Raw genomic sequence first — 26,872 nt, forward strand, 5'->3', positions numbered from 1 at the left:
TTCTCTTGGATATAGGCGTAAAGGACTGGAGAAGCTGTTGATGCCTCACCTTGAAGGTTTTATGGTAAAATAATGCGTTGCCATAATTTAAATGTTGTTTTATATATTTATGGCCGGCAGCCCTTAGCTAACCAATGAACGGAGATAACTATTGGGGTCAGCCAAGGATGGGACGAGAGAAGTGGGCATATGTTGTTAGGAAGATAGGGAAAAGCAGATACACCTACATAGTGAATTTTATGATTAAGAAAATACCAAAAGAGGAACCATAAAAGCCATGAGAAAAGGCAAATAAACTTTATTTAGATAATATAAAAATATATAAATGATAAAAAATACAGTATATATGTTTCTTAAAAACAGAGAAACACCACAAATAGAACGATGGGTGGGTGAACCTAGAAGGCAGATAGTTTATATATAAAAAAATGTGTGTGTCAAGTGAGGAAATGGCTAACGCATAATAGTCATGTAGCTGTAATAGATATTAGTGTATATGCTACTTGTATCTATAGTCAAACAAAAGTAGTACAAAGAGCTATAATAACAAAATAGTCATGGTACATATCACGTCATATTTGTATAATGCATGTGGCCACCAATAAACATATATGGAGTAAGGTACAATAAATATACATAATATCAAATAAACGTAAAGGCTATAATAACATTGTAATGCAATATACCGTATATTATGACCAGTAGGTGTTGTGATTTTGCTTTTTGCTCCCTCTAGTGGTCATTAGTGATTTGACTCTGGAGCGTCTGTCTTTTCCTATATCCTCACCTGGGCCGTTAGTTCAGGGGCGGCGGTTGGCAAAGCGCTGAGCCTTCTCCTGTGACAACTTCAGATTGTCCACCACATGGTTCCAAATCTGCTGCAACCTATCCACCACAGAATCCACCCCCGGACAGTCAGAAGACTCAACCTGACCTGAGGAAAAACGAGGATGGAAACCAGAATTGCAGAAAAAAGGCGAAACCAAGGTAGCAGAACTAGCCCGATTATTAAGGGCAAACTCGGCCAATGGCAAAAAAGTCACCCAATCATCCTGATCAGCAGAAACAAAACATCTCAAATAAGTTTCCAACATCTGATTAGTTCGCTCGGTTTGGCCATTAGTCTGAGGATGGAAGGCCGACGAAAAAGACAAATCAATGCCCATCTTAGCACAAAAAGTTCGCCAAAACCTGGACACAAACTGGGATCCTGTCATGATTCTCAATGGCGAGAGAACATAGCCCAGCATATATGAGAACTAGCTCTTGGAAGATGGAAACTATACTGACCATGAACTAAACCTGCCGCACAACTAGAAGTGGCCGGGTAGCATGCCTACGTTTTTTTATCCCTAGATGCCCAGCGCCAGCCGGAGAACTACCTAATCCTAGCAGAGGGAAAGACAGTCCTGGCTCACCTCTAGAGAAATTTTCCCAAAAGGCAGACAGAGGCCCCCACATATATTGGCGGTGATTTAAGATGAAATGACAAACGTAGCATGAAAATAGGTTTAGCAAAATCGAGGTCCGCTTACTAGATAGCATGAAGACAGAAAGGGCACTTTCATGGTCAGCAGAAAACCCTATCAAAACACCATCCAGAAATTACTTTAAGACTCTAGCATTAACTCATAACACCAGAGTGGCAATTTCCGCTCACAAGAGCTTTCCAGACACAGTAACGAAACAGCAGCTGTGAACAGGAACAAAATGCAAAAACACACAAGGACAAAAGTCCAACTTAGCTGGGAGTTGTCTAGTAGCAGGAACAAGCACAGAAAGGCTACTGATTACATTGTTGACCGGCATGAAACTGACAGAGGAGCAAGGTTATATAGCGACTCCCACATCCTGATAGGAGCAGGTGAACAGAGGGGATGATGCACAAGTTAAATTCCACAAGTGGCCACCGGGGGAGCCCAGAATCCAATTTCACAACAGTACCCCCCCCTCAAGGAGGGGGCACCGAACCCTCACCAGAACCACCAGGGCGATCAGGATGAGCCCTATGAAAGGCACGGACAAGATCGGAGGCATGAACATCAGAGGCAGTGACCCAAGAATTATCCTCCTGACCGTATCCCTTCCATTTGACCAGATACTGGAGTTTCCGTCTGGAAACACGAGAGTCCAAGATCTTTTCCACAACGTACTCCAACTCACCCTCAACCAACACCGGAGCAGGAGGCTCAACGGAAGGCACAGCTGGTACCTCATACCTGCGCAACAATGACCGATGAAAAACATTATGAATCGAAAAGGATGCAGGGAGGTCCAAACGGAAGGACACAGGGTTAAGAATCTCCAATATCTTGTACGGGCCGATGAACCGAGGCTTAAACTTAGGAGAAGAAACCCTCATAGGGACAAAACGAGAAGACAACCACACCAAGTCCCCAACACAAAGCCGAGGACCAACACGACGACGGCGGTTGGCAAAAAGCTGAGTCTTCTCCTGGGACAACTTCAAATTGTCCACCACCTGCCCCCAAATCTGATGCAACCTCTCCACCACAGCATCCACTCCAGGACAATCCGAAGATTCCACCTGACCGGAGGAAAATCGAGGATGAAACCCCGAATTACAGAAAAACGGGGACACCAAGGTGGCAGAGCTGGCCCGATTATTGAGGGCGAACTCCGCCAAAGGCAAAAAAGCAACCCAATCATCCTGATCCGCAGACACAAAACACCTCAAATATGTCTCCAAGGTCTGATTAGTCCGCTCGGTCTGGCCATTAGTCTGAGGATGGAAAGCAGACGAAAAAGACAAATCTATGCCCATCCTAGCACAGAATGCCCGCCAAAATCTAGACACGAATTGGGTCCCTCTGTCAGAAACGATATTCTCCGGAATACCATGCAAACGAACAACATTTTGAAAAAACAGAGGAACCAACTCGGAAGAAGAAGGCAACTTAGGCAAGGGAACCAGATGGACCATCTTAGAGAAACGGTCACACACCACCCAGATGACAGACATCTTCTGAGAAACAGGCAGATCCGAAATAAAATCCATCGAGATGTGCGTCCAAGGCCTCTTCGGGATAGGCAAGGGTAACAACAATCCACTAGCCCGAGAACAACAAGGCTTGGCCCGAGCACAAACGTCACAAGACTGCACAAAGCCTCGCACATCTCGTGACAGGGAAGGCCACCAGAAGGACCTTGCCACCAAATCCCTGGTACCAAAGATTCCAGGATGACCTGCCAACGCAGAAGAATGAACCTCAGAGATGACTCTACTGGTCCAATCATCAGGAACAAACAGTCTACCAGGTGGGCAACGATCAGGTCTATCCGCCTGAAACTCCTGCAAGGCCCGCCGCAGGTCTGGAGAAACGGCAGACAATATCACTCCATCTTTAAGGATACCTGTGGGCTCAGAATTACCAGGGGAGTCAGGCTCAAAACTCCTAGAAAGGGCATCCGCCTTAACATTCTTAGAACCCGGTAGGTAAGACACCACAAAATTAAACCGAGAGAAAAACAACGACCAGCGCGCTTGTCTAGGATTCAGGCGCCTGGCAGACTCAAGGTAAATTAAATTTTTGTGGTCAGTCAAAACCACCACCTGATGTCTGGCCCCCTCAAGCCAGTGACGCCACTCCTCAAAAGCCCACTTCATGGCCAAAAGCTCCCGATTCCCAATATCATAATTCCGCTCGGCGGGCGAAAATTTACGGGAAAAAAAGGCACAAGGTCTCATCACGGAGCAGTCGGAACTTCTCTGCGACAACACCGCCCCAGCTCCGATTTCAGAAGCGTCGACCTCAACCTGAAAAGGAAGAGCAACATCAGGCTGACGCAACACTGGGGCGGAAGAAAAGCGGCGCTTGAGCTCCCGAAAGGCCTCCACAGCATCAGGGGACCAATCAGCAACATCAGCACCCTTCTTAGTCAAATCAGTCAATGGTTTTACAACATCAGAAAAACCAGCAATAAATCGACGATAAAAGTTAGCAAAGCCCAAAAATTTCTGAAGACTCTTAAGAGAAGAGGGTTGCGTCCAATCACCAATAGCCTGAACCTTGACAGGATCCATCTCGATGGAAGAGGGGGAAAAAATGTATCCCAAGAAGGAAATCTTCTGAACCCCAAAAACACACTTAGAACCCTTCACACACAAGGAATTAGACCGCAAAACCTGAAAAACCCTCCTGACCTGCTGGACATGAGAGTCCCAGTCATCCGAAAAAATCAGAATATCATCCAGATACACAATCATAAATTTATCCAAATAATCGCGGAAAATGTCATGCATAAAGGACTGGAAGACTGAAGGGGCATTTGAAAGACCAAAAGGCATCACCAAATACTCAAAATGGCCCTCGGGCGTATTAAATGCGGTTTTCCACTCATCCCCCTGCTTGATTCGCACCAAATTATACGCCCCACGGAGATCAATCTTAGAGAACCACTTGGCCCCCTTTATACGAGCAAACAAATCAGTAAGCAGTGGTAACGGATATTGATATTTAACCGTGATTTTATTCAAAAGTCGATAATCAATACACGGCCTCAAAGAGCCGTCTTTCTTAGACACAAAGAAAAAACCGGTTCCTAAGGGAGATGACGAAGGACGAATATGTCCCTTTTCCAAGGACTCCTTTATATATTCTCGCATAGCAGCGTGTTCAGGCACAGACAGATTAAATAAACGACCCTTAGGGTATTTACTACCCGGGATCAAGTCTATGGCACAATCGCACTCCCGGTGCGGAGGTAGTGAACCAACCTTGGGTTCTTCAAAAACGTCACGAAAGTCAGACAAGAATTCAGGAATCTCAGAGGGAATAGATGATGAAATGGAAACCAAAGGTACGTCCCCATGAGTTCCTTTACATCCCCAGCTTAACACAGACATAGCTCTCCAGTCGAGGACTGGGTTATGAGATTGCAGCCATGGCAATCCCAGCACCAAAACATCATGTAGATTATACAGCACCAGAAAGCGAATAACCTCCTGGTGATCCGGATTAACACGCATAGTCACTTGTGTCCAGTATTGTGGTTTATTACTAGCCAATGGGGTGGAGTCAATCCCTTTCAGAGGTATCGGAGCCTCCAATGGCTCCAAATCATACCCACAGCGTTTGGCAAAGGACCAATCCATAAGACTCAAAGCAGCGCCAGAGTCGACATAGGCGTCCGCGGTAATAGATGACAAAGAACAAATCAGGGTCACAGATAGAATAAACTTAGACTGTAAAGTGCTAATTGAAACAGACTTGTCAGGCTTCTTAGTACGCTTAAAGCATGCTGATATAACATGAGTTGAATCACCACAATAGAAGCACAACCCATTTTTTCGTCTAAAATTCTGCCGCTCGCTTCTGGACAGAATTCTATCACATTGCATATTTTCTGGCGTTTTCTCAGTAGACACCGCCAAATGGTGCACAGGTTTGCGCTCCCGCAGACGCCTATCGATCTGAATAGCCATCGTCATGGACTCATTCAGACTCGCAGGCACAGGGAACCCCACCATAACATCCTTAATGGCATCAGAGAGACCTTCTCTGAAAATCGCCGCCAGGGCGCACTCATTCCACTGAGTAAGCACAGACCATTTGCGGAATTTTTGGCAGTATATTTCAGCTTCATCTTGCCCCTGAGACAAGGACATCAAGGCCTTTTCCGCCTGAAGCTCTAAATGAGGTTCCTCATAAAGCAACCCCAAGGCCAGAAAAAACGCATCCACATTGAGCAACGCAGGATCCCCTGGTGCCAATGCAAAAGCCCAGTCTTGAGGGTCGCCCCGGAGCAAGGAAATTACAATCCTGACCTGCTGTGCAGGGTCTCCGGCAGAGCGAGACTTCAGGGACAAAAACAATTTGCAATTATTTTTAAAATTTTGAAAGTGAGATCTATTCCCCGAGAAGAATTCAGGCAAAGGAATTCTAGGCTCAGACATAGGTGCATGAACAACAAAATCTTGCAAATTTTGTACCTTTGTGGCGAGATTATTCAAACCTGTAGCTACACTCTGAAGATCCATTTGAAACAGGTGAACACAGAGCCATTCAAGGATTAGAAGGAGAGGAAGAGAGGAAGGCTGCAGTATAGGCAGACTAGTAAGTGATTCAATTAAGAGCACACTCAGAACTAGAGGGAAAAAAAAAAAAAAAAAAAATTGTAGCAGACTTCTTTTTTCTCTCCTTTCTCAGCCAGTAATTTAACCCTTTTTTGGGCCGGTCAAACTGTCATGATTCTCAATGGCGAGAGAACATAGCCCAGCATATATGAGAACTAGCTCTTGGAAGATGGAAACTATACGGACCATGAACTAAACCTGCCGCACAACTAGAAGTGGCCGGGTAGCATGCCTACGTTTTTTTATCCCTAGATGCCCAGCGCCAGCCGGAGAACTACCTAATCCTAGCAGAGGGAAAGACAGTCCTGGCTCACCTCTAGAGAAATTTTCCCAAAAGGCAGACAGAGGCCCCCACATATATTGGCGGTGATTTAAGATGAAATGACAAACGTAGCATGAAAATAGGTTTAGCAAAATCGAGGTCCGCTTACTAGATAGCATGAAGACAGAAAGGGCACTTTCATGGTCAGCAGAAAACCCTATCAAAACACCATCCAGAAATTACTTTAAGACTCTAGCATTAACTCATAACACCAGAGTGGCAATTTCCGCTCACAAGAGCTTTCCAGACACAGTAACGAAACAGCAGCTGTGAACAGGAACAAAATGCAAAAACACACAAGGACAAAAGTCCAACTTAGCTGGGAGTTGTCTAGTAGCAGGAACAAGCACAGAAAGGCTACTGATTACATTGTTGACCGGCATGAAACTGACAGAGGAGCAAGGTTATATAGCGACTCCCACATCCTGATAGGAGCAGGTGAACAGAGGGGATGATGCACAAGTTAAATTCCACAAGTGGCCACCGGGGGAGCCCAGAATCCAATTTCACAACAAGATCCTCTATCAGACACAATATTCTCAGGAATGCCGTGCAAGCGAACCACATTCTGAAAAAATAGAGGAACCAAATCGGAGGAGGAAGGCAACTTAGGCAAGGGCACCAAATGGACCATCTTAGAAAAACGATCACACACTACCCAGATGACAGACATTTTCTGAGATACTGGAAGATCCGAAATAAAATCCATGGAAATGTGCGTCCAAGGCCTTTTCGGGACAGGCAAAGGCAAAAGCAAACCGCTGGCACGAGAACAGCAAGGCTTAGCTCGAGCACAAATCCCACAAGACTGCACAAAGGAACGCACATCCCGTGACAAGGAAGGCTACCAAAAGGACCTAGCCACCAAATCTCTGGTACCAAAAATTCCATGATGACCCGCCAACACCGAAGAATGAACCTCGGAAATAACTCTGCTGGTCCATCTATCCGGGACAAACAGTCTCTCTGGTGGACAACGGTCAGGTCTATCCGCCTGAAATTTTTGCAGCACTCGTCGCAAATCTGGAGAAATGGCAGACAAAATCACTCCCTCTCTGAGAATACCAGCCGGCTCAGAAACTCCCGGAGAGTCAGGCACAAAGCTCCTAGAAAGTGCATCAGCCTTCACGTTCTTCGAACCAGGCAGGTATGAGACCACGAAGTTGAAACGGGAGAAAAACAACGACCAACGAGCCTGTCTAGGATTCAGGCGCTTGGCAGATTCGAGGTAAATCAGATTTTTGTGATCAGTCAGGACCACCACACGATGTTTAGCTCCTTCGAGCCAATGTCGCCACTCCTCAAATGCCCACTTCATAGCCAACAACTCCCGATTACCAACATCATAATTTCGCTCGGCAGGCGAAAATTTTCTAGAAAAGAAAGCACATGGCTTCATCACAGAGCCATCAGAGCCTCTCTGCGACAAAACAGCCCCTGCTCCAATCTCAGAAGCATCAACCTCGACCTGGAAGGGGAGAGAGACATCTGGCTGACATAAGACTGGAGCTGAAGAAAACTGGTACTTCAGCTCCCGAAAGGCCTCCACGGCCACAGGAGACCAATTAGTCACATCAGAACCCTTCTTGGTCAAATCCGTCAAAGGTTTAACCACGCTAGAAAAATTAGCGATGAAACGACGGTAAAAATTAGCAAAACCCAAGAACTTCTGAAGGCTCTTAACAGACGTGGGCTGAGTCCAGTCATGAATAGCCTGGACCTTGACTGGGTCCATCTCCACAGTAGAAGGAGAAAAAATAAAACCCAAAAAGGAGACCTTCTGTACTCCGAAGAGGCATTTTGAGCCCTTCACAAATAAAGCATTAGCACGCAGGACCTGAAACACCATCCTGACCTGCTTCACATGGGACTCCCAATCATCAGAAAAGACCAAAATGTCATCCAGATAAACAATCATAAATTTATCCAGATATTCTCAGAAAATGTCATGCATGAAGGACTGAAACACAGAAGGAGCATTAGAGAGTCCAAAAGGCATCACCAAGTACTCAAAATGGCCTTCGGGCGTATTAAATGCTGTTTTCCATTCATCTCCCTGCTTAATGCGCACAAGGTTATACGCACCACGGAGATCTATCTTGGTGAACCAACTGGCACCCTTAATCCGAGCAAACAAATCAGACAACAGTGGCAAAGGATACTGAAATTTGACTGTGATTTTATTCAGAAGACGATAATCTATACAAGGTCTCAAAGAACCGTCCTTCTTGGCCACAAAAAAGAATCCTGCACCAAGAGGGGAAGAGGATGGGCGAATATGTCCCTTCTCCAAAGACTCCTTTATATAACTCCGCATCGCGGCATGCTCTGGTATAGACAAATTAAAAAGTCGTCCCTTAGGGAATTTACTACCAGGAATTAAATTTATAGCACAGTCACAATCCCTATGAGGGGGCAAGGCACTGGACCTGGGCTCATCAAAAACATCCTGGTAGTCAGACAAAAACTCAGGGACCTCAGAGGGAATGGAAGAAGCAATAGACACCAACGGAGTATCGCCATGAATTCCCTGACAACCCCAACTTGACACAGACATAGCTTTCCAATCTAAAACTGGATTATGAGCCTGCAGCCATGGCAGACCCAAATGACAACATCATGCAAATTATGCAGAACAAGAAAGCGAATCACCTCCTGATGTACCGGAGTCATGCACATGGTCATTTGCGTCCAATACTGAGGCTTATTCTCAGCCAATGGCGTAGCATCAATTCCCCTCAGAGGAATAGGAAATTCCAAAGGCTCCAGGACAAAACCACAGCGCTTGGCAAACGACAAATCCATCAGATTCAGGGCAGCACCTGAATCCACAAAAGCCATAACCGAGTAGGACGACAAAGAACAAATCAAAGTAACAGACAAAATAAATTTAGGCTGTATAGTACCAATGGTGACAAGTTTAGCGAACTTTTTTAAGCGTTTAGAGCATGCTGAGATAACATGAGTAGAATCACCACAGTAAAAGCACAACCCATTTTGACATCTATGACTTTGTCGCTCAATTCTGGTCAGAGTTCGGTCACATTGCATAGACTCAGGTCTCTGTTCAGAAAATACCACCAAAGTATGAGCAGATTTGCGCTCCAGCAAACGCCGATCAACCTGAATGGCTAAAGCCATAGAATCACTCAGACTTGTAGGGGTGGGAAACCCCACCATAACATTCTTAACGGCTTCAGAAAGACCTTCTCTGAAATTTGCAGCCAGGGCACACTCATTCCATTGTGTAAGCACTGACCATTTCCGAAATTTTTGACAATACACCTCTGCTTCATCCTGACCTTGAGAGAGGACCAGCAAGGCTTTTTCTGCCTGATTCTCAAGATTAGGCTCCTCATAAAGCAGTCCAAGAGCCAGAAAAAATGCATCTACATTAAGCAATGCAGGATCTCCTGGCGCCAGAGAGAAAGCCCAATCCTGAGGGTCGCCACGCAACAAGGAGATAACAATTTTAACTTGCTGAGCGGAATCACCAGAGGAACGAGGTCTCAGAGATAGAAATAACTTACAATTATTCTTAAAATTTAGAAACCCAGATCTATCTCCAGAAAACAACTCAGGAATGGGTATCTTTGGTTCTGACATAGGGCTATGAATAACAAAATCCTGAATACTTTGCACCCGTGCAGCAAGATGATCCACACTAGAAGTCAGAGTCTGAATATCCATGTCTGCAGCTGAGCTCAAAACCACCCAGAGTTCAAGGGGATGAAAGAAGCTGAACAGACTGCAGCAAAGGAAAAGTGGGAGAAAAAAAAAAATGTACTCAGGTCTTCTTTTAATCCCACTTCTGCGATGCATAAAACACTTGTTAGCCTGCTATACTGTTATGATCCTTAGTGGTTGAGGATCACAAATTACTCCAGCAAGGTGACTAAACATAGGACAAGCTCTAGGGAGGTGGTAAACTGGACTGACCGCAAAACTGAACCTATCCAAACACACTAGAGGTAGCCGGTGAACGTGCCTAAAATTCCTAGACATCTCGAGCCAGCCTGAGGAACTAACTACCCCTAGAGAGAAAGAAAGACCTCTCTTGCCTCCAGAGAAATAATCCCCAAAGATATAGAAGCCCCCAACAGATAATGACGGTGAGGTAAGAGGAAGGCACATACATAGGGGTGAAAGCAGATTCAGCAAATGAGGCCCACTAATACTAGATAGCAGAAAATAGAAAAGTGATCTATGCGGTCAGTAAAAAACCCTTACAAAATATCCACTCTGAGATTTCCAGAACCCCCGCACCAACTAACGGTGTGGGGGGGAGAAACTCAGTCCCCTAGAGCAACCAGCAAGTAATAATTCACATTTTAGCAACCTGGACAAAAAACATGATGAACGCTGATAATCAGAAAATAAACAAACAAGAACTTAGCTTGTCTTGGAGAGACTAGGAGCAAGGAATCTGAAGAGCACTGAATACATTGATAGCAGGCAAGGAACTGAGTATCCAGGTGAGTTAAATAGGAAACCAACCAAGGATAACGAACCAGCTGATGCAGTCAACCTGCAGAAAGACAACACTGCACAGTACCGCTAGTGACCACTAGAGGGAGCCCAAAAATAGAGTTCACAACAGGAGTCATAACAACACACCTCAGCCAGTGAGGTCCATACAAATTAATTGGAGATTTGGACCAGCTGTGAAGGGCCGTAGCTACACACCTCTCATAGGGGAAGATGGAGATTCCCATAATGATTTTCTGAAAAGAAAATGTATTGAAACGATAACACAAGACAGGGTACAATGATTTTCCTTTATGGGATGGAGTGATACATCTGCATCCTTTGTACCCCCTTATGGATATCCCCGTTTCCCCTTTTGACTACGAATCGGCCACTGAAATTACACCGGTTTTCACTTTTTATATCTATGCAATGTAAGGGATATTCCCAACATTCAGAGTCATCACCTATTTAAAGGAAGGGTGATAACTTGCAGATCAGTGGGTGTCTGACCACTGGGACCACTACAGATCCCATCAGAAAGGTATTGCTCCTCTCTAACACAGCATTTCAGAGCCCAAAAATCGGTGGGTTCTCAACAGTCAGACACCGACCAATATGCAAATTATCACCTATTTTTTGAGCTCGGTGGGATTAACAATTTTTTCCTTCTAATGCATTGAACTGTAGGATGTTTATTTTCCAAGTAACTGGAATTTTGCTACATTATGCAATATTATTCTCTGGGTTTTCTTTTTTTTTGTGTCTTCAGGAGGAAACTGAAGATCTGTTAGATTTTTTGCATGCGAGCAAGAAATATCACATGAACAAAAGATTTGCTGTGAGGAAGAACTTGTTGTACAACCTCCAGCTCGGTGACAGCCGCTCTCGATGCTTATTGAATTCTGCAGCTACACAAATTGCAAACCTTATTAACAGGACTGAAAGGTAAGGAAAACAGTTTTCTACCATACCAGGAGGAATAAAGAAAAATATAAATCACTACGATGCCAGAATAATATGTGGATTGTAATATTATCTGTGCTAAGCACACTGGAAATATATTAAGGTCTTGGCAAGTTGTAGTGGGTGCACATCCAGGTTCTGGTGCCCAGGTACGGACTGGGGCTGAAATTCAGTCCTGGCATTTGAAATCACTCAGGCCCATGTTGTCCCCGTCCCCATGAACCAGATGGGATATATTACTAATATTATCCAGGATGGAGGAAAGGGAAATTTTCTACAAGACCAATATTTCTAATGATACCCGTGGCCTTCTGGGGTAAGTGACGGAGTCAGCAACTTTGTGCTCCATCACAACTCTTAACAGTATGGGTATGTTGAGAACACCGATTATGTTAACAATGTAGCCGACAAGGCAGCCCACGACCGCACAGGCCCTTCTGGCATTTGCCAGAATTGCCAGATGGCCAGTCCGGCCCTGCTGGTGCCTATTGGGGGCCAAAGGTCCATCTACCACATAAGAAGACACCAATATTATAAGTGCCACATTATAGGCAGAGAGGCTGTTACAGATTTTACCTTGCAAATGAGAACTTTCTCCACTTATTCCACCATTTTGGATCCATTTCATTGCTACCCTGGATATGCCGTGTGTTCGGGGTTCGAAAACCAACACTTTTTGTTTGTTTTTTTTTCCTGTTTGACAAAATTGATGAAGGCCATTACCCTTCCCTTCCGAGCGATGCTCTCCTATGTGTTAGACATATGAATTGACTCACAAGTTAATACAACATGAAATCCGGTACCTGCTTGATTTCAAAGTAATATTAGTTTTGATTTTAGCAGTGCAACATTCAGTGCCGATACCTGGCTCCACTGCGTCCGGAGGTTCACAGCGTATGAAACCAGAACACCACAGTTCTGTATGCCGTAAAGTGACCATTCCAGTGTACTCCAGCTCAGATAACGTTCACTTCAAAGATGAGCTCCAGTCCTCAAGAACGACCACTTTACAATGTTTGGAGTGGTGATGTTTCTCTCAAGGAACTTCCTTTGGTTGTGGCACCAGGTATCAACTGAGTGATGGAAAGTCGGTGCAGGGTGTTGGATGTTATATTGGTCGCCCACCTTAAAAGTCATCTCATCTTCTTAAATGGGTAAAATTGTAAAAACATTCTTATTACAATTCTTCTCAATTCTCAAGATATGATGACTCTATCGGTTACTGCAGAGGTTACCAGCCAGCTCTGCAGTCTACCAGCGGTGGTCTCATCTTTCCAATGGAGCTTTCAAGTTCTGCTCTAAAACTGGCCGAGTCACCGGATCCCCCTAGCTTTCGTCCCCCTGCGCTCTCCTGGTGAACAAGAGACAAAGCTGCTGCTAGCAGCATGAGCGCCCGCACATTTCGGGCCAGGGCTAGAGTCATGGTGCTGCTCTGAACTGTCAATCAGGAGAGCACCAACCCCCCAAAAGCGGGAAGCAGGGTACGCTCCTGAGTACAGAATATGGGACAAACGCTTTAAGGATAATGCCCGGTGCCGCAGCTGACAAATGATGTCATCCTTATCATACTTCCAGACAACCACTAAAATTAATTCTGTAATTCATTATCATATGATCGCCAATAAATGATAACTCCATTATTAAATGGCTGAGAGATAATTAACTTTTTGCCCCTTCGTAGTATCAGTATTCTTTCTGCCTTTTACATCTTTACAATGGTGTCCTGTTTATACAGATAAAATGCTGATTAATGCACTGAATTCTCCCTTCATTTGATGCAAGGTGACATTAATCTCTCCAGACGGCAGTCTGCAGAAAATACATTATCTGTCTTTCTTGTACCTACCTGATGAAATTCTCAGGTCACATGGCTTTGTGAGAACTGAACCTGGTCAAGGTTTTATATTCATGCTGTCACAGAAAGGACAGCTGTGGGAATTAACTTGTCCACAGGCTGGAAATAAACAATGTAATCCAGGTCTGCGGAATGCACAACTAATCCATAAAAAGCATCTCAAATTAGAAAAACCTATATTAAAGGTTACAGAAATCCTCTCTGCTGTCCTTTGCGTTACAGTCTGAAGGTCTCCTGATTTCCATACTTGTGTAATAGTGTCATGGTTTATGGTGATACCTCATAAAGTCAGTATCACTCTAAGCTTCATAGCCAAAATGCATTCTGTCTAGAATTAAAGGAAGTAGAAAAACATGCTTTCTTCTAAAAATAGTGCCAACCCTTCCCACATGTAGCTCGGGTATACCGCACCAGAGAAGGGCCAGAAGATCGCGGCGTCTGGTTTCACGAACTCCTGCAATAGTTAGATGTACTTCACCATCTTATTAAACAGTGTAGGTTTTTTCCTTGCTGGCAGTACAAGGGTTAATCTGTTCAGTTGAACCTCCTGGGGCTTTCTTACCTCTATTGTCTCAGCTGTTCAGTGTTGGCCACTCCCCTCTGCTATATATGCTGACCTCTGGCACTTAGGGATCGCCAGTGTTAGTGCTTACTGCATAGTTTGGAGTTGGAGGTGTAGTTCGTGGCAGGGCTGTGGAGTCGGAGTTAGTTTTGGTTGGAGTCGGAGTCGGTAGAAATGTACCGACTCCGACTCCAGCTTTAAAAAAATGAATATTTCATAATTGAACTTTCATATGAATTTTATAAATGTTACTCAAATATATATGTTCTATCAAACTATGAACAACAGTGATAAGCAGTTCTGCCAGAGATAGAGACATTTCTTACTTCTTGTGTGTCACTGTTCTCCACTGCCCTTATCTAATCCTATACTTGGTTAACCTCATGCTGCCCCAACCCCCCTACTTACAATGTATGAAACTGAAAGTGAAAATGTGTTGCAAATTCTTAGTAGTAAAGTTCCTCCTCTAGACTAGATGTTTACTAGGTGTGCGTCTTCCAAGCATCTCACAGCTCCTACTCAGAAGAGTAAGACTGTAAGAAGTATTATTCTTTCAACAAACTTTGCATCAGTTAACTGTGAGTACATGAGGAATAACAGTATTACTGACCACTATATCAGTTGTACGACCTGGCAATAATTTTGTACAATTGTTTTTAGGAAAAACAATTGTCATTTGGATTGTGAATGCAGAATTAAAAACCTGAGAATGTCAAAGAAGCGTCACATTAAATCAGCTGTATTTGAACATTTCACCATCACTCAAGATAGAAAACATTATGTCTGTCAGTGTATGACAAATGATCCAGACGAAAACAAATGCTGTGAAGCCAAGATCAGTGCATATTCAGGCAAAGATAAAAATGCTCCTACCAGAGCTTCTAATCTAAAGAGACATTTACAGCGCTTTCATCCAGAAGTACTGAAAGCAGTGGATGAGAAAGACTGCATCCAAACCAATGAACCAGTGCCCAGCTCTTCCAGCCAAACAAAGGAGCAGAGAACTTTGCAGCCATCAGTTGCAAGATATTTTGTCAGTGACAAAGTTACTGTGACAATGACAGTAGATACATTTAAAAAAACAGATCATAGAGCTTGTTGTAAAGGATAGTGTGCCTATTTCATTATTTTCACGACCAGCTTTTATGTGTCTGAATGGGGAAATGCCCGCAAGCTTGGTGTTTCTCTGGAGAGAGAGTATTAGAAAATTAGTAATTGAAGAAGCTTTTAAACAAAAGGAAGAACTTAAAAAAACTCTCAAGGGACGCTTTCTGTTTCTTAAAATGGATGCCTGCACACGTCACAGAGTGAACTATTTTGCCATCATGCGATTTGTTTGTGACAAAATGAAATAGTTACCAAGACATTGGCAGTAAAAGACACCAAAGCTCATCACACCAGTGAGTTTCTCCAGGTCTTGGTGGAAAAGGTTCTGCAAGACTATGAACTTAAAAAAGAGCAAGTTCTTTCTGTCGTAACTGACAATGCTTCAAATATGATAAGTACTATTAAGCTAATGAATGAGAGTAATGATGGTGACCAGCAGCTAGAAAAACATTCTGGGTCCACAGACACAGAAATGTTTGAAATAGAGGAACACAGTATTGTAACTGAGGAGCAAACTGAAGTTGCTTCAGATGAACAGCAACATGATAGTTTAGATGATCTTGTTGAAACTTTGTCAATATGTTCTTTCATTCATCACATGCGCTGTGTTGTGCATACGCTACAGCTGGCTATAAGAGACAGTCTGCAAGAAGGACATGCTGCTGCACAGATTGGCAAGGTGAGAAAATTGGCTACTGTTGCCAGAACCCCTAAAGTTGACTCAATTTTGAAGAGACGTGCTGGAAAAGGGGCAATTATTGATCAAGCCACACGATGGGGCAGTACTTACTTAATGATTCAGCGCTTGGTTGAACTGAAAACCTTTCTTGTAGACATGGCTAACCCTCAACTGACGCTAAATGAAAGTCAGTGGAATCAGGTGACTGAGCTGGAAAAATTGCTAGAGCACCCATTTACAGTGACTAACAAATTACAAGCAGAGGACTTAACTCCAGGTATTTTCTTAAAGGAGTGGAAGAACCTGATGTTTCGCCTGTCCCAAAGAGGAGGGTTAATTGCAAGTGGCATTGCTATATCAATGAAATGGAGAGAGGAGCTACTATTACAAAGTAACATTCTTTTGGCAGCTGTTTATGTAGACCCAATGCATCTGATTCTTCTAGATGATCAACAGCTAACTAAAGGAAAAGAAGCTCTGTTTGAAATAGCAGTAAGGATGAAAGGGTTGCAGAACAGTCAGGAGGAACAAGAAGAATTTGGTCGTCCTGCCACATCTTCACCCTCATCAACTGATGAAGAATTTAATTTAGAAAAATATTTGGATCACAAGGACCGTGCAAAGCGTTCCTGCATAGAAGAAGAGTCATCCCCATCAAAGAACACAGCCAGTAGATTTCAGCAGAATTTTTCATGTGCACTAAAAGAAATTGAGAAATTTGACCGTTCATCAAAAATAACAGTGCAACAAGCGATTCCTCTGTATCCTGACATTGTCAGAGATGTTGCCCGAGTGGTTACTGCTTAGCCACCAACCCAAGTTAATGTAGAGAGGTTGTTCTCTGCTCTCAAAATAATTAGATCAGATTAGAGGGCATCCATGAAGGAGGATCTGACAGAGGCAATACTTTTTCTGAGGACAAATTTATTGATTTCTTCTTATTAACTGCATAACAGTGTTTATTGCATATTTACTTACAAGAGTTTATAAAAGTTTATAAAAGTTATTTGCTATATTCTAATTGTATTCTAATAAATATAGTTTTTGCTCTAAGTGGTCTGATTACTTATATGATGGTGAGAAACTGAATAAGCACGATGTTAATATTTTACAACAGTAAATTTATTGTTACGAATTGGCCATTTATGAAGGAGCCGGAGTCGGAACCTGATAAAATCCAGGAGTCGGAGTCGGAGTCGCAACTGTGGCTTACCGACTCCACAGCCCTGGTTCGTGGTTCGACTTGGCGTTTGGAGATTTGTTCACAAAACTGTTGCATGGAGTTTTTTTTCTGTGTGCATGTCCTCATCCTCTCCTATTTGGTTTCTCCCTTCTTTAATTCCCCTGCATCCCCCTCTGTTGTTTGGTGAGTATATTTTGTATGATTGTTATTTTCATTTATCTCTGTCCATCTTGTTGGTCTGGTTAGTTTGTTCCTATACACTTCAGCTTCCCACTACTCTGGGTGAGGGAGGGGAAGGATCAGGGGAGATATAGGAGCATAGCAAGGCACGAGAACCCGGCATCTCCACCTTCAGGAGTAATCCGGGGGACAGGGAATAGACGGGCGCCCCTACTTCTAGGGACCTGGTTAGCTCCCACAGTCAGTCCCAATGCACGGCATGAAAATTGTAGATCAGCCCATACACTACAGTAGTTACATAGTTATGGGTTACATAGTATGGGTCAAAAAAAGACGCGTCCATCAAATTCAATCGATGGATGGAAAAAAGGATAAAGGGAATGGTTATAAGTACATCCATAATGCATGATCCAGTCTGTCCTAAAAGAGTTAATGTTTCCACCTGATCGACTGGATTAACATTCAGAACAATAAGTTTTGTATTCTCTGGAGATTGAACCTTTCTCTTCCTTGTTTTTGACCATTTTTTTGTGTATGGGCCATTTACTTGTACTAGTTAATCATGTTCCCTCTTTTTTATCTTTGCTCAAGTCTGTGTACAAGCCTGTATATGTGTACGACTTGTCCTCACATGATGTGTCGTTGTGACCTCCCAGACAAAAAGCAATAGGATATGCTGCACACAATCATTTAACCCTCTGGGTCACTTCCCCCTTGCCCTCTGGGCTGAACCTTAATCCGACTCCCAAGGAGGTTTGGAGATAAATCTCTCAAAACCTATGAAAGATAATAACTATTTTCTGGGTGGTTCTGGCGCCATCGGATCCAGCCAGGCCCCTGTTACTCATAGACACTAAACACAATGTTGTTACCTAGCTGCTAGTGGCTGTTCTGTGTGTTTCCTTTCCCGTGCATGTTAGCATGACTCGACACCCAGGCAGGCTCTTGCCCTGTTCTGAGGATCTTGTAAATATACAGCTAGGACATATAGTATTTTCAAAACTCCTTTATGAAATCCTAGTTGGCTGAACAAAGGACTCAGGCCGCATGGCTTGGATTCACAGGGGGTCTTCCTGTGGAAGGTTGATACGAGCTGCTGGTGGGGGTATGATTCCTTTGTTTGAAGGTGACCAGATGTCATGTTACCACAACAAGTGCTGAAGGATTTTTTATAATGCCATGTCCAATGGTATACAGATGATTGATATGGAATTATGTCTCCAATATTCATCACACCTGGGTTGAAGAAATCCATTGTTTAATCTTTGTTTCAAGTTTTCAGTTATTGAGATACTCGTGTTTCGGGGCGGCTTGTAGGCAGATCTTTATTTGGTGCTCTGGCCTCTTATTCATCCTTATGGGCTTATACGACAGGTCACTGAACCTGAACCTTCAATGACATGACTCCTATTTTAAATACTGTGCACATGTGCCACCGCCATTTTGCTGGAGCCAAAAAAGTTTTTACTTCAACATTTTGTTGGGAGTAAAAAAAATTTTTTCTCAAGACCACAATTTTAACTGCGCATGTGCAGTATTTACAATAGGAGACAGGTCACTGAAGGTTCAGTTCTTTTAAGTTCATTTAAGCCCATGAAGAAAAATATGAGGCCAGAGCACCAAATAAAACCCCGCTCACAGGCCAACCCAGAAGCATGAGAATCTCCTTAACTGCAAACTGCAAACCAGGGATTAAACAACAATCACTGGATGGATTTCTTCAACCCAGGTATCATTTTAATCAGTGTAACAGCACCAACCCGACGATGCCTGTAGTTAACTTTAACCCCTTCATGACCTTGGGATTTTCCATTTTTCCGTGTTCGTTTTTCGCTCCCCTCCTTCCCAGAGCCATAACTTTTTAATTTTTCCGTCAATATGGCGATGTGAGGGCTTATTTTTTGCAGGACGAGTTGTACTTTTGAACGACGTCATTGGTATTACCATGTTGCGTACTAGAAAATGGGAAAAAAATTCCAAGTGCGGTGAAATTGCAAAAAAAAGTGCAATCCCACACTTGTTTTTTGTTTGGCTTTTTTGCTAGGTTCACTAAATGCTAAAACTGACCTGCCATTATGATTCTCCATGTCATTACGAGTTCATAGACACTTAACATGACTAGGTTATTTTTTATCTAAGTGGTGAAAAAAAATTCCAAACGTTGCTAAAAAAAAAAAAAAAATGGCGCCATTTCCGATACTCGTAGCGTCTCCATTTTTCGTGATCTGGGGTCAGGTAAGGGCTTATTTTTTGCGTGCCGAGCTGGCGTTTTTAATGATACCATTTCGGTGCAGATACGTTCTTTTGATCGCCTGTTATTGCATTTTAATGCAATGTCGCGGCGACCAAAAAAAGTAATACTGGCGTTTCGATTTTTTTTTTCGCTACGCTGTTTAGCAATCAGGTTAATGCTTTTTTTTAATTGATAGATCGGGCGATTCTGAACGCGGCGATACCAAATGTGTGTAGGTTTGATTTTTTTTTTATTGATTTATTTTGAATGGGGCAAAAGGGGGGTGATTTAAACTTTTATATTTTTTTTAATTTTTTCACATTTTTTTTACTTTTTTTTTTTTTCTTTTGCCATGCTTCAATAGCCTCCATGGGAGGCTAGAAGCTGGCACAACGTGATCGGCTCTGCTACATAGCAGCGATCATTAGATCGCTGCTATGCAGCAGAATTGCAGGTGTGCTATGAGCGCCGACCACAGGGTGGTGCTCACAGCTAGCCGGGATCAGTAACCATAGAGGTCTCAAGGACCTCTATGGTTACTATTCTGACGCATCACCGACCTCCAATCATGTGACAGGGGTTGGCGATGCGCCCGACCGGAAGCGCCAGTTAAGTGCCGCTGTCAGCGTTTGACAGCGGAATTTAACTAGTTAATAGCGGGGGGTGAATCGCAATTTCACCCGCCGCTATTACGGGCACATGTCAGCTGTTCAAAACAGATGACATGTCCCGGCTTTGTTGCGGGCTCACCGCCGGAGCCCTGCATCAAAGCGCGGTATCTGACCTCAGACGTACTATCCCGTCCGAGGTCAGAAAGAGGTTAAGGGAGAAATGGTGCTTTGTTGGTTGGGCTTCAGTTGATAAGTAATGTATAGAGATGGGCAGACCCCTGGATGTTCGGGTTTGGCTGAACAGTTAAAAAAAAAAGTTCAGGTTCGTGTACCAGAACAGTAGTCAGACCTGAACCAGAACCCGGACCCCATTCACTTTACCTCCAGTCAGACAGCTGCAGTTCACACGCTGTCAAATGACAGCATGAGCCCCCAGCTGTGATTGGAGATAGAAAGTTTATCTCTGGTCACTTAGGTTGGATGATGGGACCACTGCTCCCTTCAGCCTACACTTGCTGCCACTAATAACAGCGGGAGCAGGCTTCTGATGGGAGTATTCATCAGATGTGGGGCCTGTGCTCTGAGTAAATTAAAAAAAAATGGCATGGGTTCCTATGTATTTTTGATAACCAGCCAGGCAAAATTGACAGTTGGGGGTTGCAACTCTCAGCTGTCAGTGTTAGCAAGGCTGGTAATCAAGAATAGAGTGGTCCCCACACCGTGTTTTTTAATTATTGAAGTAATTAATTTTACAAAAACGGCATTGTGTCCCCCCATTTTTTACAACTAGCCAAGCTAAAGCAGACAGCTATTCTCAGGCTGGTAAGGGACCATGAATATTGGCTCCTCCAGTCTAAAAATAGCAGCCCGCAGCCGCCCAGAAAAGGCACATCTATTAGATGCACCAATTCTGGCCCTTTACCCGCCTCTTCTCACTTGCCATGTAGCGGTGGCAAATGGAGTTCATATTTGTGGGGTTGATGTCACCTTTGTATTGCCCGGTGACATCAAGCCCACGGGTTGGTAATGGAGAGGCTACTATAAGATACCGCTCCATTACTAATCCTATAGCTGTATGGTAAATAAACACACCGCAAGTATAAAATCCTTTATTAGAAATATTATTTATAAATAACAAACACAGTTATATTCATCTAACGCCTATTCCTTTGAAGCCAATGTCTCCTGTAATAAAACAAAAACAACCATATCCCTCACCTGTCCGTCGTTCTGTCCCTCGCTGTAATCCATGTTGGTGATGAACAGTTTTCAACCCAGACGGTGCCAAGATGAGATCGTCCAGGCTGAAAACCACTGGTGAATGAGCTGCTGCGAGCACAGCCTAATGTGACCAGCGGGGGAACACAAGACAGATGTCCTCTGCTCTGGCACGTACTTTGGGGTCCCAGTAGTAGGACTCAAACCAATTTAACAATTCTCCCCTATTTTATTGGTTATGCTGTAATTTAATATGTAGGATGTGTTTTCCAGGTCCGGGCACATAAGTGACGCTCAGGTACAGATGCTATTGGAGAAAGCCCAGGCAGAGGTTCTTAAAGTGAAGCAGAAGTTAGAAAACTCTTTGAAACAAGAAACACGAAAAATGTACCAGAAATCGAGCAACAAGCGAAGCCGTCACATTGCTCAGAAGGTAATTTCTGAAGGCTTCTATATAACTGTAGTGTGCGATATGTTCGATCACTTATTATAGCGATAACCGGGACATATTATTTTGTGTTTTCTTGCTTCAGTATTTACACTGGAGGTGAATCCGTACAGTAATCTGATGCTTTTAGGAGGTGGCTACTACTGCTGTTGTCATAAGAAATAAGGATTGGGCAGATATAATATCAACATGCCCAATGCTCTGTTGTGTCAGACAATAATAATTGTCTGCCTGTCCCATAGTCATATATGTTGCGGTCTGGGGAAATAGTTGCCAAATTTGTGCCCAGCCAACAGCTATCACACGTATATGACCAGTCTTAGGGTGCCCATACATTGCTGCATAACTATGTCATGTATAAAGAGGTGTCCCAACACTTCCCTGGCAGCTCATACTGGGGAAAATGGAATTGGTATGTCAAATCCTTCGTTCCTGCAGGAGATATGAAAGCGCTATCTGACTAAAGGGAATATGTCCGTAAAATCAATCCCTCTCAGCACATATATGTGCATGTACATTTTTGAAATGTAAATCTATCAGCACTTTTATATCTTCTGTCTGTCGCTGCATTCCAGTGAAATTAGTGTTTTAGGCATTAAATGTTCTGGGTGTGAGAGAGCACTTCCTGAGCCACTACCTCCCCAACTGTTTCCTCGCCCAGCACCAGCCCCTTTAGCTTGATTAATTGCTCACTGTATGATTTCCTGGACGTTACACAGGCAGTGAGCTATCAATTAAGCTAAAGAGGTTGGTGCTGTGACAGGAAAACAACTTCAGGAGGCAGAAGCTTGGGAAGTGGTTTGTCACAGCCAGAGAACTTAATGCTTTCTATTGCAGGTGAATGAAGACACAAAATTATTGGGAATGCAGCAACAGATAGAAGATATAAAGGTGCCAATTGATTTATGTTTCAAAGACCTGAATGGCCATACTGTATATGCGGATTGAGAGGGTGGGATGATCACACTGACAGATTCCATTTAAAGGCCACATGAATAATACCTCTTATATCATACTATTAATAATCATTTAATCGATGGACACGATCCCATTTAATAACACTCCACATTATAGAGGTCTGGTCATTTCTCTGATGATATCAGTAAATACTTGTATTCTTCATGAAATAACAATTCTAGAGAATCTTTTCTTAGATTTCTGCGTTATGTCGTTTCTTCTATTATTCGTCCTGGAATTTTATGAATAAATTAACAGCTGAGTGTTACCGGATAGAGGCGTGTCCTTGCACACACACTGTTCAATCAGTGAGGATAGTGCTAGCAGGGATACACCCCTTTGACAAGAAGAACGCTAACCCCCAATTTATTTGTAAATATTCAGAGAAACGGCTTAATGTCGAATTATCCGAAAAATTGCTTCCAGAATTGTTATTTCACGGGAATATTAGAATTGACTAAATCAGGTATATCGGCAAGGCTGACAGGTTCTCTTTAGATATAGAATTTTTACAGTCATCGCAGCCTGAAAAGAACATCCAAAATTGGTCCCTGGAGATAATCGACTTGCTCCCGGCTGGGGACATTACATGGAGTACGTTTAGTACTGCAGTGTTCTCTCTGCTCAGAATTGAATCTCTTGATATGCCGAAAATGTCATCTCTTTTGAAGTTTCAGGGTATGTTCAAATGGGGATTTTTTAAATGAATTTTTCAAACAAAAAAACATCCACATGAGAAAACTTTCTGTAAACATTCCTGTAGAGATAAAATATTGAGGAAGATTTACAATGCTAAATGCGCCGTAGGCTATTGTGCGCTGTGACGGTCTTTGGTAAGGAAGGAGGGCCTCAAACTGTCCGTGGAACTGGGACCCAAACTAACCCTGTCTTGGGGGTACTTTTGAAGGTAGACAGACCCAAGTCTGTGACCTTACTGTGCTCCTCCTAACCCCTGATCTGTCCATCCACATAAGGGTACCGTCACACAGTACCATTTTAATCGCTACGACGGCACGATCCGTGACGTCGCAGCGATCGTATGATTATCGCTCCAGCGTCGTAGACTGCGGTCACACGTTGCAATCACGGCGCTGGAGCGATGCCGAAGTCCCCGGTAACCAGGGTAAACATCGGGTAACTAAGCGCAGGGCCGCGCTTAGTAACCCGATGTTTACCGTGGTTACCAGCGTAAAAGTAAAAAAAAACCAAACAGTACATACTTACATTCCGGTGTCTGTCCCCGGCGTTCTGCTTCTCTCCACTGTGTAAGCGCCATAGCCGGAAAGCACAGCGGTGACGTCAGACGTCACCGCTGTGCTCGCTTTCTGGCCGGCAGGCGCTCACACAGTGCAGAGAAGCTGAGACGCCGGGGACAGACACCGGAATGTGAGTATGTACTGTTTGTTTTTTTTTTACTTTTACGCTGGTAACCACGGTAAACATCGGGTTACTAAGCGCGGCCCTGCGCTTAGTTACCCGATGTTTACCCTGGTTACAAGCGAACACATCGCTGGATCGCTGTCACACACAACGATCCAGCGATGTCAGCGGGTGATCAAGCGACGAAAGAAAGTTCCATACGATCTGCTACGACGTACGATTCTCAGCAGGATCCCTGATCGCTGCTGCGTGTCAGACACTGCGATATCGTAATGATATCGCTAGAACGTCACGAATCGTACCGTCGTAGCGATCAAAATGGTACTGTGTGACAGTACCCTAAGACCTGGGACAGAAATATAAGGTAAACAAGACACAAAAACAAAACAGGGATAACAGAAAGCAACAAATATACAAACATTCTACAAAGGTAAAGAGGTATATAGGGAAGGATAGGAATGTATCCACCAAATAGGAATAGGACAAAGAGGATAGCATACACCCAAAAACAGCATGCAACAATCTCCGGTAGAAACAAGAAATTCCTGTTCAGCACAGCATCTCCATGGAGCTAGGAAGCAAAGTTTTCACTGGCAAGACAGAGAAGGTCTGGCCAGGTTTTATAGGGAGAAGTAATGACCAGATCAGAAGCAGCTGAAAATGGAGCTGCAAGTTTCTGACCAACATAGAAAGGATCGTTAACCTGTTCAGCACCAAAGGAAACCAACTCCACTTAATATGGGACAGAAACACACGGGCTAAATAGAAGATTAATATGTAGTGATGTTCTATCCCCAGATCTCCAAGGATGTGACACACTCATGACAGCCATATGTACAAGGAGTCTTTTTTCCTCATTGTTAAACATTTCTGCCAATTGCCGCCCCATCTGGGGAACCCCACTTTTTCCAAACCAAAAAAACACAAAGTGTGTATGGTCCCCTTTGTAGGAGTGCACAAAATGTTTAGTCCCTCCAGAACAGAAGCCAATATTTCCATTTATGGTAGATATACTGTATGTGCTGCAATCCTTTTCTTGAGTTTGCAGGTTGTACAACCAATGTAATTAGTCTGACACAATATCGATTGCAGCATTTAGATGGCAGTAAGAGGGAGGGGGCTACCTCTGCCTTCCGATCGGTGGCCCGGTGACGCCAATTGTTGCCATGGTGACCAGACATTCAGGTCACCAGGCTATGGTAAGCCTCTTTGACCACGCATGGTCTAAGGGACTTATGTCAGTGCAAAACTGATAGTTCTAAATCATTGCAATGCTGGTGCATTGCAATGGTCTATAACAGCGATCAGGTACATGAAATTGAATTAAAGTGAGAAAGTAAAAAAAAAAAAAATGTAGAAAATAATATTAAAAAAATCACAAAATAATAAATATATATATATATATATATATATATATATGTGTGTATATATATATATATATATATGTGTATATATATATATATATATATATATATATATATATATATATATATATATATATATATATATATATATATATATATATATATATATATATATATATATATTGTAGGGATTTCACTCACTCAGGTGCGACGGCTGACACGTAGGAGGCAGGTTCCAACAAAAGTTCAAAGGTTTATTACCTCATAAACCACAATGCAAAAATAACAGCAAACGAAATAGCCTTTAGTTCAGGAAAGAAAAGCAACGTGTCCAGTCCTTCAGGCTCAGTCCTATAGCCTTAACACACTCAGGAGGGTTTCACCTCCACACGTATCCCCCTGTGTTAAGCATTAGCCTGTCTTATATAAAGCTAACCACACCCAGTAACCCATCACATGATTAGCCATGTGGTCTGACATCACCACAGGTCCTGAACACACATATATACATGAAATACGAAGAGGATGAACGCAGCACTCACCGGCACCGTGGTCAGAAGGTTCACTTTATTGCGGCACACATAAAAACATCTTCACGGCACAGGGGAGTCTTGTGTTATGACCCCAATGGCGAGGGTCTCAGAGATATCAGCAAGTCTGCGAAGTACAAAAATCCAGCTCATAGGGCAGTGGTAACTGGGTTGACCATATATCTACTCCTAACGCCAACACTAGAAGTAGCCGGGGAACATGCCTACGTTGGTCGCTAGATGTCTCGCGCCAGCCGGAGAGCTAACTACCCCTAGAAGAGGAAAACAAAGACCTCTCTTGCCTCCAGAGAAAAGACCCCAAAAGTAGGATAGAAGCCCCCCACAAATAATAACGGTGAGGTAAGAGGAAATGACAAACACAGAGATGAACTAGGTTTAGCAAAGAGAGGCCCACTTACTAATAGCAGAATGTAGAAAGATAACTTATATGGTCAACAAAAACCCTATCAAAAATCCACACTGGAGATTCAAGAACCCCCGAACCGTCTAACGGCCCGGGGGGAGAACACCAGCCACCCTAGAGCTTCCAGCAAGGTCAGGATACAGATTATATACAAGCTGGACAAAAATGCAAACAAAAACAAATAGCAAAAAGCAAGAAAGCAGACTTAGCTTAATCAAACAGGAACCAGGATCAGAAGACAAGAGCACTACAGATTAGCTCTGATATCAACATTGCCAGGTATTGAACT

General features: G+C 43.3%; 1 protein-coding gene across 1 annotated transcript in view; it reads left to right on the forward strand.

Moving 5' to 3' along the window:
* The window catches only part of EVC2 (EvC ciliary complex subunit 2), a 179,627-nt gene that overhangs the window by 82,781 nt on the left and 69,974 nt on the right, over positions 1–26,872 (forward strand). Inside the window, exons 12-13 of the mRNA XM_077280123.1 lie at positions 11,659–11,834; positions 21,754–21,913. Of these exons, the coding sequence (XP_077136238.1) occupies positions 11,659–11,834; positions 21,754–21,913 (336 nt within the window). The remainder of the gene's footprint in view (positions 1–11,658; positions 11,835–21,753; positions 21,914–26,872) is intronic.

Source organism: Ranitomeya variabilis, chromosome 1 (assembly GCF_051348905.1).
Source record: "Ranitomeya variabilis isolate aRanVar5 chromosome 1, aRanVar5.hap1, whole genome shotgun sequence".
Lineage (NCBI taxonomy): Eukaryota > Metazoa > Chordata > Amphibia > Anura > Dendrobatidae > Ranitomeya > Ranitomeya variabilis.